Source organism: Heteronotia binoei, chromosome 5, assembly GCF_032191835.1.
Source record: "Heteronotia binoei isolate CCM8104 ecotype False Entrance Well chromosome 5, APGP_CSIRO_Hbin_v1, whole genome shotgun sequence".
Classification (NCBI taxonomy): domain Eukaryota; kingdom Metazoa; phylum Chordata; class Lepidosauria; order Squamata; family Gekkonidae; genus Heteronotia; species Heteronotia binoei.
Genome location: NC_083227.1, coordinates 87,219,216 through 87,232,966, shown reverse-complemented (window position 1 = coordinate 87,232,966; position 13,751 = coordinate 87,219,216). Strand labels below are relative to the sequence as shown.

General features: G+C 40.7%; 1 protein-coding gene across 11 annotated transcripts in view; it reads right to left on the bottom strand.

Annotated features, from left to right (window-relative positions):
* Nucleotides 1-13,751, bottom strand: part of ERC2 (ELKS/RAB6-interacting/CAST family member 2) — a 1,199,719-nt gene that overhangs the window by 294,245 nt on the left and 891,723 nt on the right. For 7 of the 11 annotated variants that reach the window (XM_060239766.1, XM_060239767.1, XM_060239768.1 and 4 more), the window contains 2 exons: nucleotides 8,806-8,953; nucleotides 7,535-7,654 (listed from right to left, as the gene is read on the bottom strand). In XM_060239766.1, coding sequence (XP_060095749.1) covers nucleotides 7,535-7,654; nucleotides 8,806-8,953 — 268 coding nt within the window. The remainder of the gene's footprint in view (nucleotides 1-7,534; nucleotides 7,655-8,805; nucleotides 8,954-13,751) is intronic. The other 4 variants (XM_060239773.1, XM_060239777.1, XM_060239774.1 and 1 more) reach the window with 1 other exon arrangement.

Here is a 13,751-nt window from a genome sequence, read left to right as displayed (position 1 = left end):
AGCGGCAACCTGGGCTTCCGTAGATAGAGAGGCATCCCGGAGTACCCCCAAGCTCTTTACCTCTGTTGACGGCACCAGTTGGGTACCATCGAAGGGTTAGAGCCTGATCTTGCCCCCCACAACCTAGACACAGGACTTCTGTCTTTGATGGAATCAATTTCAGCCGTCTCTTTCTCAACTAGCCAGCCACGGCTTGCAATGCGACACCCAGTTCTTCAGGGGCAGAGCCTGGTGGCCATCCATTAGCAGATAGAGCTGCATGTCATCAGCATATTGGTGACAGTCCAGTCAATACCTTTGGACCATCGTTTGGATATGTTTAAAAAGGAGTGGAAGAAATTTAGAGGATACATAGAGAAAGAGTGAAATGTAAAAAGACATTGGACAATTTTTTTAATATATGAGCAAAGAAAGATATTGAACTTTGATTGGTTAAGGGTACCTTTATAACTGAACTTAAGTATATAACCTTGGCGGGAGTCTAGTAACAGAGGGAGGGGGGATTGGAAAATATCATATGGGTTAGAGATAGTAATGATATAATTAGATATTGTTACCATATGTTATCAATAAAATTGTTTAAACCCAATACCTTTGGAGCATCTGGGTGAGTGGGATCATATAGATGTTTTATAGCATCGGCGAAAGGATTGCCCCCTGCAGCACTCCACATTCCAATGGGTGCCGCTGGGAAAGTCCCTCCCACCAAGACCCACCCTCTGTCCCCAACCATGGAGACAGAAAATCCCTGAATCCCCAATTGGCGAGGTAGTGGGCCAACACCTCATGGTCGACTGTATTGAATGCTGCTGATAGATCCAAAAATATCAGCAGCACCAAACTACAAGACAGTTACAGTGGTCCACCAATCAGTCTACCTCCTCCTGTGACCCTCCAGGAACATGCAGACTATACTTTTGGTATATGGGACTTGTGAAAGTGGCTCTCTGTGATCTATGGAGTGAGTACCACTGCTCTGAACATTACACTAAACCAGCTCAATGTTGTAATGAAAGCAAGACAAAATGATCTTTTTTATTTCTTCAGCAATAGTTTTTCTTAACTATTTTATTAAAAGACATACAAAACATTATTAATACAAGAGAGAGAAATATACATAAATACAGTACCAACCATTTCCCTCTTGCAATCTGAACTATAACCACAACATATTATTCATTAGCATTACATTTATTAGGTTTTACTTTTATGGACATTACCTAATTCTATGGTTTGTATCACCGTTGATCATATCTGGTTTACTTCAGATATAGCTCTACTTTTCTGATAGACTATTTCACTAAAGTGTATATCTCTTTGTTTTTTTAAGGCAGCCTTTTAACATGGGAATCTTTTTCTGTTTCTAAGTAAAAATCAGCCTGTCCACAGTGATCGTATGTATGGCAACTATTTGCAGATCTTTAGGGATATCTGATAAATAATTAATGTCTCTAGTTTATATGGGGATGTGAATTCTCAGTGCACTTGATACCGATTTCATAATTTCTTCCCAGTGGCTGGAGGTCTGAATACACGTCTATCACATGTGGAAACAGTCTGGTTACTTTGTTCATAGAACCAGCAATTGCTGGTTCCAACTTTGTAGATCTTTGTAGATCAAGTGTGTCAAATGCCATCTGTGAATAATTTTCCCTAAAAGAGACAAACTGTAAAAGTGGGCCCATGGGTGGAAATACATTTCCATTACAAAACCATTGCCTAAATTTTCTTGCCACCTTAAGCAAAAATTTTGGTCAGGTTTGAGTAATGTACTCAATATATATATGATTCACCGCCCCCCATCTTCTGATATCAAATTTTCAAATGCTGACAATGGTCTCAACATAGCATCTTTCTTATCAATTCACAAAGGTAATCTTTAACCTGAAGATACTCAAATGCACATATACTGGATTCTAAGCGATCCTTAATATCATTAAATGGGACTATTTGGTTATTGATTAACAATCTCTTATATTGGCTAAGTTCTGAGGACTCCCATCTTCTCAAGTTGGAAAATTCTGGACTCACTTCATAAATCATATTGATAATAAATGCCAGAAGATGGTGTCTGACATGGAATGCAAGAATGCTCCTCTCAGGGATTTTTGTTTTCTGTGAGTTTTTTTTCCTGTATATTAATTTAGAAATATTAGGAAGAGTACCATTTGACTCTTGCTATCAATTAGTTTTATTTTTGTGAGTAAAACAATAATTTGGCAACACTGAGCTTCCTACAAGGACTCTGTTTTCAAAGCTGCTGGCCTTTACACCCAGTGCTGCAAAGAAAATACTGGAGTTGAATCGGTTATTTTTGCCATTGCTTGGACTTCAAAGTGATCACTTGGAACCTACTGTTGACCTCTGGTGTACATGTGTAGTGCTCTCAGTGCTTTTAATATTTAATGTTTGAGAAGATATTATATTCTCTTGGGTGGTGTTTTGTTTCTGGTCCTCTCTGTCCTCTAACTTAGTAACAACTGCATATGGACATTTAAAGCAAACTCTAATTATATGAACACAGACAAGTCTGCTATTAAGTGAAACTTTTTGAGAGTGTTTATCTTAGAACCTGGTGTTTGGACATTATCTGTCTTTAAAGCCCATGACCTTGATGCTGAACATTGTAAAACAAAAATTGGAATAGAGTTAATTAATTGTTCCAAGTGCATTGCTTGGAGTTCAATGTGATTGTTTGGAACTTATTGTTGATCTTTGCTGTACATCTCTACTGTTATACAATTGGTAATGAATGCCGCTGAAATGGTCAGAGATCAAATATTGCTTCTCCAAACAAGCAAGCAAAACCCAGAGAACTTACAGTTCTTGACCCATGGTTAAAGTTTCAGAACGCCAGTCACATGGATTCATGGAGTAACAGATTCACATGTTTAGGTTCCAATGTGTGCCATCTGGCAATTTAACAGAAGACAGACTGGAAACGCCCAGAAGAAATCTAATAATAAAGTTAAAGGAGCTACTTGTTGTGATAAATCAGATTACCAATCTCCAAAAGCTGAGATGTGTTTTTTTAATTGCTGATTCATTGTACCAGATTTATGGCCTGCTTAATATTATTGTGTTACCATTATAAATAATGGTAACAATATAACTGTGAATAAATTGAACTCTTTCTTCTCCTTGGTCCCAAAAAATTTAAAGAAGATGAAAGACGCCCAAGGCATGGGCATGTGACTTTGTTGGACTGGGCCATGCCTGCCATAAAAGTAACATGAGGTAATGTAGATATAAACTTCGTAAAGGTGATTTAAGATGCTGAATGGCAATAGTAGGTGAATGACAATAGCAGGCTTGATTAGATAAGGTGTGATATGCAGGGGAGTAGAAGGCATGTGGAGATACCAGCACTGGTAATGAGATGGGAAACCTAGGTATCAGTTCCATCCAGAAGGATGCAAAGAATAAATGGACAGAAGTCTGACATTAGAAACCACAACATTCAGTTGCTGACCTAAGTGCTGTTAAAAAAGGAATTTCAATGGGAGATTAAAGAGACTGCAATTGATGCTGTTGTTCCTGGCCAGAGGAGCCGAGTTCTCATCTGTGGACACAGCTATGTGTTTTGGGCTGCTCATCAGGTTCGGAGAACTTCGGTCGGCTCTCAGCTGGTACTCAGCCAATATGTTTCTATCGAGTGGCAGGGGCGATGGGGTCATCAGTGGCCTGGCCTGCTGCCTTTGTTATTTCAGGGGATTGTGGGCCCTCCTCCTCAGGTTTTAATCATTCACCTGGGAGGGAATGATCTTGGGCTGGTAAAAGGCAAGGCGTTAGCCTTGCGGGCCCGAGAGGATTTTTGGCACCATAATTTGGTCAGCCATGCTTTCCCGCCTTGTGTGGCATAGTGCTTGGGACCCTGCAGGTATATAGAGGGCCCATTATAGAGCTAACAAAGAAATTAGGAAGGCATTGGAAGGGGGTTGGGGCACTATCTGCCCCATCCGGATATTTCTATGAAAGTTCTTGACCTCTACAGGGGGGATGGGGTGCATCTCTCTGAAAAGGGTAACATGCTTTTCTTGAGAAATCTTCAGCAAGGGCTACGGGTAGCCTTGGGCATCCTGGTGGGTGCTAAGCCCTAAATAGAGACTTGGCCTTAGTAGTGGCAGGTTTTACTGGGTTTATGGTACTATGCGGCTAGGGGAGGACCATGAAGCAGCCCCCTTTTGGGGAGTTAGGGATCTGGCAGAATCGACCTTTGATGACCCAGGGTGGGAGAATGCAGACCATCCTAGAGGCTCGACTAGAGGATGCCTTCCATTGAGACATGCATCTGGTAGTTGGGCCCTCTGGGGCATGCATCCTTGCTGGGCCGGCCTGGCAGGAGCTGTGTCACACGGCTCCAGCTGGGGGCTGGGTCTCTCGCCCGTGAATGGCAGGGGAGCGGTCTGTTGAGACCCCTGGCCCTGACCAGCCGCAGTTCTAGGTGCCCTTGCTGTTTTTATTATTATGCTTAATAAAGTGGCCCATAGTTATACCAACATCTTGTGTTCGACTCTTCATTCCGACTTGGGGGGCAAATCATTTGGCATCTGAAATCACTCTACTCTGCAATATATGAGAACCAATCCAAGTGTTCTAACTCCATCCTAATCAGGGTCTTTTTGAACAAAAATAAATCCAGATAAGAAAAGAGAAATCCAATCTTTTTTTAAAAAAAAGAAAAAAACCCTTCAGAATAAGCCAAAATTTCTCAGTGTAAATTGTGCTTTTCAGAAGAATCCATGCATCCACCCTCCCTCCCTCTGAAGAAGTGTGCTTCCACACAAAAGTTTATACCTGGAATAAAATTCTGTTTGTCTTAAAGCTGCCATGGGACTCCAACTTTGTTTTCTTTCTCTCTCTTTCTTCTCCATCATTTTCTCCCAAAAAGAGCAGCTGCAGAGAAGGAAGCAGAAGCTCTGTGTTTGAGAGGAGGGGGGCAGACTTATATTTGTATTTCTCCCAGTTTGGTGTAGTGGTTAAGTGAGTGGACTCTTATCTGGGAGAACCAGGTTTAATTCCCCACTCCTTGTGGCTGTTCTGAGACTCTGAGTGTGGTTTCACACAGGAGATTTGCCCCAACCTAGCCCTGCCTCCCATTTGGATTAAAAGTGCATGAGCACACAAGCACATCTTCCCTCCGAGCTGCACCTGCACTCACCCCATCTCCAGACGTCTCCTATCCTAAACTTGAAGAAATTGATGTGGTTTCCCTTCACAAAAATGTTATATATAAAGCAGAGATTTTTATGAGAATGGAGATAAGGCTGGATAAAAATGAAAGATGGTTTAATAACGTCAAGTAATAGCTTGATTATTAAAGAGTTCACTGAATATTATCAGGTGCTTTATAAGGCAAAAACCCCAGGCCATATTAGAAAATATTTAAGCAAGCTGAAGATACCCAAATTAACAGAGGAAGATAACAAGAAAATGGATGAAAGAATAAGTTTAGAAGAAGTAGCCACAGTGATTATAAATCTTTTAAAAGCGTATGTCCTGATGATCTCGTCTCTGAGTTTTACATAAAGAAATTTAAACAGTTCAATTACCACTTCTAAAAGCAATATTTGATCTATTTGATTCTGGCTATTTACCTAAATTCTGGGCAGAAAGTAAAATAATACTGATTCTTAAATCCTTAAAAAATTCAGAGTGAAGGGCAGGGTATAAATCAGTAAGCTCATATCGTCCACTTAGACTATATTAGCAAACCAATTGAAGGCAAAAATTGGAAAATATATAGCACCAAATCAAACTGGTTTTATACTGGATCACTATTTAGCCACTAACATATGAAAATTTGTCATTTTGATTGATGTTATTAAGGGAGAATCTGAGTCAGCTTTCTTGTACCTTCTGCAGGGCCTGCAAGACAGAACTGTTCCGACAGGCATTTAACATCTGACCTGGGCGATGTTAATGTAGATATTTGAATTGACTGTTAGCCGCCCTGAGTCTACTTAAAGAGAGGGTGGGATAGAAATTTAATGTAAATAAATAAATAAAAATTGTATCTTGATGCCCAAAAAGAATTTGACAGAGTGGAACACAGCTTTTTGATAGGTTCTGTTGCAGTTTTTGGGTTTGAGAAAAGGGATATGAAGGGGCATATGAGTGCCCCTCATGAACTTTTAAACATTTTTTTTGATAATTTTGTTTCCACAAAGAGGTTTTAGAACTCCGTTCCATCATGTACCCTCAAGTAAAAATCCCTGCTTATAGGTAACATGTACAAAAAATAAGGCAGAAAGATAACTGGGAAACCAAGATCTCGCTTCACCAAATAACTGCATTATGAATTCAGAATTTTGCAATAATGTAAGATTTAAAAAATGCAGGAAATACAACAAATGATAGTACACATGGGCAAAGTACTTAGAAGACATTGTCTGCTTCCACACCACAATGGTTTTTTGTATCATTTTCATTGTCAGTGAAAATTCAGAGTTGCAGTGGCTGCAGAGCATCCACATGACAGCTGAGCATCCCTGCACTTTCCTTGCCCCAACTCCTTATGACCACCATCCCCTCTCCCACTCATGTAACCTGAGGACTTTTTCAGGTTTCTAAAAAATGGCTTTTGACATACCACTCAATTATTATAAAGTTCTGTTTATTCCTCTGAATTCCCAGCATTCATTGTTTTAGTAAAGGAAACCTTCAATATCTCTGCATCAAAAAGGGCTAGAGACTTCTATTTTTCATGAAAGCTAGAAATTCACAGAATCTAAGAATCATTGTAGTAGCCCTCTGTTGACAAAGAGAAATTGTGGTTGGGTGGGGGCTGAGGCAAGAAAAACAGTGCTAATCAGGGGCAGAATTCTAGCAGGAGCTCCTTTGCATATTAGGCCACACACCCCTGATGTAGCCAATCCTCCAAGAACTTTCCAAAAAGGGCCTTGTAAGCTCTTGGAGGATTGGCTGCATCAGGGGATAACATCATGTGAATATGCAAAAAATAAAACTAAAAACCAGCTCCCCAAAACACACTTTGGTTTAGATGCCAAAATGGAGCAATACCTCTGCATGGAAGCAGCTAGTTAACCAATGCTATATTCATTAAATAGTTTTTATTATTGATTGTATTTAGAAGGTGTTGATATATGATTATGTTTGTTTACTTCATTTATATCCTGCTTTTCTCTCCTGTGGGGACACAAAGCGGCTTACACTGTTTTCATCTCCTCCATTTTATCCGGCCAACAGTTCTGCGAAGTAGGTTACAGTGTCAGAGATGCTATCTGTTTATTATGCAACCCTGTGATGAAATGGTGGAAATTTGATTTGTTTTTGAAATCTGTTTCCAAGAAAGGATACAGAATGGATAAAAAAGGATATTACCTAATAATATAAAATAATCTTAGTCAGAAATATCTGCTGTTGCCTACTAAATAAATAATGATTATAGTGTTTTAATCCTTGCCATTCAGCTGTGGCTACAGAGACTTCAGGCATCAGATTTTACAAAGCGTAGATGCATCTACCAGACTGACAACATTTGGGTGAAATGTCTCTTGCACAGCTGACTGACCTGAAGCATGTGTGCATCATGTCGGGAACCCAGGTACTTGGCACCAGTGTCTGTCATGAAGTCAGCATCACAAATGGATGACATGTTCATGCTCTGGGGCTGTTTCCTATTTTTACAGACCTGTGGGAAAAAGCTGTCATGATTAGGTGCAGGAGGTCAGAATTATGCAAGGACCTGGGAGTGTATGTGTTAAAGCAGCAGTATTTATTTCTGTTGCTTAATTAATAGAAAGCTACAACACACAATGTATGATTCAAGGAATAGAATCATGACATTGACACACTTGGGGTACCTGATGCAGGCATGCTTATCTAGGAATGACTGAGTTCTAGAAGAACAGACTTAGCAGCTCGCAAACTGTAGAGAAAGATCACTATGACTTCCCCTAGAATGTTTTCCTGCTTCACATATAACAGTAACAAAACCCAAAGATGCTAATGCCACAAATAGGAAAACATTCAACAAATGTTACTAACTCATTTTAAAGCATACTTTGCACTTTTTCTAAGATTTCTAGAAGAGAAAAAGGGTTGATGATACATTTCTATGCCATGAGGTTATCTGAGCATTCTTCCTCCTTCCTTAATGCAGGCACAGCAAACGTAATGTTGGTTGCTGCCAAAAAATATCTACAGTCTCAGTTAAAAAAAAAATTGAACTAGATAGTGGGGTATTACAAGTATGTGCATGTGATGGTCTTTGGTTGTATTCTGCGATTATTTTTCTTATAATGGCGAACAGGAATGCAATAGAATATTTGTGTCTAAAGCATATATCTATTAGGAAACTTTTATGCTATCTGAAAATTAGAGCAGTAGCAAATTATAGGTCAACTTCTTCAAAGATACAACACTTATTACTTCCAGATAACCTTGCAGAAAGCTAGAAAGGAACCTTCTGAACAAGCAACTATAAAAGAACAATATACAGACAGCATTCAATAGGAAGGATTAGTAGGCTTCTACAGGTGGAAAGTATCTTGGTGCCTGCTCTGTTCAGTTAAGTTAACTGATAAGGTGCTAAATATAGAAAGGGGACAAAAGGCAATGCACTGTATAATACACTAGACAAGGGAAACCAACATGCAACTAAATAATAAACACCAATAAAATAATAGTAAGGTGACATGGATCTTTATCCTACCTTTTATCCATCTGTCACAAGGCAGGCTTGACTCAAAGACTTTCAACATAGAGTTAGAATAACACAGGGGAAATAATGTCATGCTCCCAGGAAGAATAGTTAAAAAAAAGAAAAAAGAGTTTTCCAACCTGCTGTTTTAACTGATGGACTAATCTGTCTTTTTCTCTTTTCAAAGCCATCACTTCTTCTTGTGTTTTCTTTTTCTTTGAAGCTGACAGTTCAAGCAAGGCAATATTTGCATCTTTTTCACTGATGGCAGCGAGCAATGCTTCCTGCCTGATAAGATAAAAATAATATAAGTCAAAAATCCTGAAGAACATTGTTCCACCCTTTTAATTGATTGTTTAAATAATTCAGAAGCAAAATAGGTAGATTTTATCAGGCATCATGGAAACATGATGTACCTTAGTCTGTGCATAATATGCCCCAAAGCTTTTCAAGGCTGAGTTACATGGCTGTTGGCATAAACTGCTAATTTTTGAAATTAATTACTGTTGAACATCAGACATTCAACATTACAAAGAGAAAAACTTTCTCCAGTAGAACACGGCACTTGAGCCCGAAAGATTCTACAAACCCTAATGATGTTACCAGCCGTGAAAATCTGAAATCTTTGATTACAAAGAGAGTTAGGTGTCACTGGATTTCTAGATTGAGACCACAGAAATTAGCTCATCTGTGAGAAGGAACTTTCTGGAAATAGGGAGAGTGCCATAACATGCTGACCTCACGTTGGAGTGACATCAGCACCTCAGGGGCATTGTGCAGTGATGTTCTGGCTTTTGGGCAAAACTCTATAGTAAAATCAACCTCAAATAATAGAGTTTTGCCACGAAACAAGAGCAGCACAGTGCGACAATTCCAATATGCTGACGTCACTTCTGCATGATGTCAGCACATTACATTTATTTCTGGCAACATAACTTGTGGGGGGGGGGGCAGAAGCCCCCCCAAAACAAGGAATGGCAACCCTATCCTTCTGCACTCTTTCCCAAATCTGTTGTCCTGTGATGGTTTGGGAAAGACTACAGCAAAGCCAAACTGCAGCCTGGCCACAAACCTTCAAGCTGGCACATACTGCAAATCAACAGTGCACAAATCATACTGCTAACCAACAGCATACAGAAATCAATTAGTGACAAGAAATGTACATAATGAAATGATTTTTTAAAAGTTTTTTTTAAACTTCACTTGGTGAGATTTTTTTTTTTTTTGCATTATCTGCAGGAGGACTCAGTACAATTGGGAACATTACTGTGTACACCAGGAATGTCAAACTCACTTGTTATGAGGGCCGGATCTGACATAAAAGAGACCTTGTTGGGCTGGACCATGTTAGGTTTGGTCGAGCCATGTCAGGCCAGGCCATGTATGTACCTATTTAAAGTTAGGAAGCAGAGATATAAACTTTTTAAAGGACATAAGTACAATTAAATATATTTATTTTAAAAAACTTAAAAACATGTTTAAAACGTTAGCACTTGTTGGTCTTAAACGTGTTTTCTTTGTATTTCTCCCGTGGGATCCAGGGAACTGGGCAAGGGAAGCTCTGCCTCTTTCCTTCCTTCCCCAGGGGACCAGGAGGGGGAGGAGCCTCAGCTAATAGAAGGAAGAGAGGCTTGGCTCAGTAGCTTTGCTGTGCAATTGAGAGAGCCTGGCAAAGCAAGCTTTCCATTCTCCCTTTCTACCACAAGGGAGGAGCTTCAACTAAAGGAGAAAATAGAGGTTTTGCTCTGTAGTTCCTGTGCAATTCAGCAAAGCAAGCTGTTATGCAGAAGGAAGCAAAATATAGGAAGAAGGAAGCAGATGACAGCCAGTTGCTCAAGGAGCTGATAGGAGCCCTCTAGGGGCCTGATTTGGCCCTGGGACTGCATGTTTGACACCCCTGGTGTACATAGCTTCAAGGTGACCAATACAAGAATGGTAAAATAAAAGATTCACAGTTGAAAGTATGCAATAGTTTGCAGAAAGTTTTATGACCACTGATGTCTTCTGATTCCAGAAGCATAGCCAAGTTTAAAGGTAATAAAGAGCCCTTTAACACCTCAAAGAGTAAGAAATATATTTTAAAATGTGCTTTTTGGACCAATGTTAGGTATCAAGCTGCATTAGAATGAGATGTACTTCTGATTGTCTCCCTTCATTACTTCACATCCCATGCCAGCAATACCATGACTAGAAATATAGTTGAAAAGAATATTCTGTTTTTATTAATTATTAGGAAACAGAAGTATCCACCCCAAAGGTACATGTTAAATGCAACCCCCCCTCCCCCATGCCTCAATACCTTTCTGATCAAAATGCAGACAAAAGTTTGGGTTCTTAAGCCTAGCAGAACAGAAGAGTCTATTTAACACAGCTTCTTTCTATGGCTTCATAAAGGTACAGTGCTACCCAAATTCAGGGATTCACATCAGATGTTAAATTGATACTATAGTGGACTATACAAAGGCACAATACATTTAAAAAGTCTTTCTTGTGTAACTGAGCACAGAGCTGCAATTAGCAGAGGGTGAGCTAGTTTAAGCACTTGAAAATTCAACCTGTAAGATTTTAAAAAAGATCATATTTCCCACTTTATCACATTACTTTTAATTCTTGCACATCCCTGTGCTTCCTGATATTGATAGCGATCACACAGGAGAAGCCAAATTCTCCAGGAGTAGCTGTTATTGTGGCATTTTTCACATATTTGGTCTCATGTTCCAAAAATCTCATGTGTTCAGCTACTTTTTATCCTGTTTTACAGCTGTAATGTTCAAATGTCTAGTATTCATGCCACGTTTATTTAAGCAATTATATTTATCTAACAGTTTTATTTATTTAATTATACATTTGATTTTAGACCACCCTCCCCCATCAAGTGGGGCTCAGGGTGCTGTGCAACATAATAATACAATATAAATATGATATTTCAAAACCATAAATAAGTACTTCTAAAAGATGGTGATAAAAATATAAAAAGGGCAGCTTGTGGGGTGGGGCAGAGAGGGTGGAAGATGAGAGTGCCGGATGATGTAACCATCACTGTCCTCAACCAAAGGCCCAGTGGAACATCTCTGCCTTACAGGGCAGTTAGGTATGTATAATTTTAATAAACGCACAATTTTAAGTGATGTAATTTAAAGTAATTTTTTAGTATAACAGAACCCAGGCTTTAAAAAAAAAATTGCAGAAAAAGCCCGGCAGGTACTCATTGCATATTAGGCCACACCCTGATGCCAAGCCAGCTGGAACCGCATTCCTGTGCATTCCTGTTCAAAAAAAGCCCTGACATAACCCCAGATTGGCCACATGTACAAACAGCACACACTGGATTGTATGTGTCTATGTAACTATGAAGCTGTTATCTACTTTGACTAGTAATAGCTCTCAGACAGAGAAAGGTCTTTCTAAGCACCTGCTGCACAAGATCCTGAGATGTCAGGCACAGAATCAGAGGGCCTTTGCATGCTAATGGATATGAACTGATGAGCTTCTGGTTGAAGAAGTATAGCTGCCTCTCTCTCGGTTTGACTTTGCGAACGAAGATTTAAGAAGGGTGCAGTAGTCCACGTCTGGTGCAGGCTCGCTGGTGGCTGACAAGACCAATGCGGGACTGGCAGATCCGGCCACAATGGCTGCAGGGAAAAGTCTGATTTGGGGTTGGTGCTGTAGCAGTGAGATTCTTCCTCAATCTCCTTTTGTCCTCAAGACCAGCTATGCGTGCGTTCTCAAAGGAAGAGACAGCCTGGTGGATGGTGTGCTTTGAGATCTGAGGCTAGGTCAATCCCTGGCATCTCCAAAAAAGGGTCCAGGCAAATAGGTGTGAAAAACCTCCGCTTGAGACCCTGGAGAGCCGCTGCCAGTCTGAGTAGACAATACTGACTTTGATGGGCCAAAGGTCTGATTCAGTATAAGGCAGCGTCATATGTCCACTGGTGATGGTTGATGCGACAGGTGCCAAGGGATTTCTTCAAGGAGTCCTTGTACCTCTTCTTTGGTGCCCCTCTATTTCGATGGCCGGTGGAAAGTTCGCCATACAGAGCAATCTTGGGAAGGCGGTGGTTTTCCATCCTAGAAATATGCCCTGCCCAGCTCAGCTGCGTCTTCAACAGCAGTGCCTCGATGCTTGTAACCTCCGCCCTCTTGAGGACTTCAGTGTTGGTCACAAAGTCACTCCAGTGGTTGTTGAGGATGGTGCGAAGGCAGCGCTGATGAAAGCGCTCAAGGAGTCGCAGGTGATGACGGTATAAAACCCACGATTCGGAGCCGTAGATGAGGGTTGTCATCACAACCGCTTTGTAAACATTGATCTTTGTGCCTTTTTTCAGATGCTTGTTGCTCCACACTCTTTTGTGCAGTCGGCCAAATGCACGGTTTGCCTTTGCCAGCCTGTTGTCAATCTCCTTGTCGATCTTGGCATCTGAGGAGATGATGCACCCCAGGTAGCTGAACTGCTGGACTGTCTTTAGAACTGATTCACCCACAGTGATGCAGGGAGGGAGATAATCTTCCTAGGGTGCAGGCTGGTGGAGAACTTCTGTCTTCTTCAGACTAACTTCTAGGCCGAATAGCTTGGCAGCCTCTGCAAAGCAGGACGTCATATGCTGCAGAGCTGATACCGAGTGGGAGATGAGTGCAGCATCATCAGCAAACAGTAGCTCTCGGATAAGTTTTTCCATTGTCTTGGAGTGAGCCTTTAGTCGCCTCAGGTTGAACAGTCTGCCATCGGTGCGATAGCGGATGTAGACACCATCATCATCATCTAGATCTACTGCGGCTCTTTGAAGCATCATGCTAAAGAAGATCGTAAAGAGAGTTGGCGCGAGAACGCAGCCTTGCTTTACACCTGTGCCTATTGGGAAGGGCTCCGAGAGGTCATTGCAGTGTCTGACTTGGCCTCACTGGTCTTAATGTAGCTGGATGATCATGCTGAGGAACCTTGGGGGACATCCTAAACATTCCAAGATTTGCCACAGGCCTTTCCTGCTAACGGTATTGAAAGCTTTGGTAAGGTCGACAAAAGTCACATATAGACCCTTGTTCTGTTCCCTGAATTTCTCTTGGAGCTGCCTGAGAACAAATACCATGT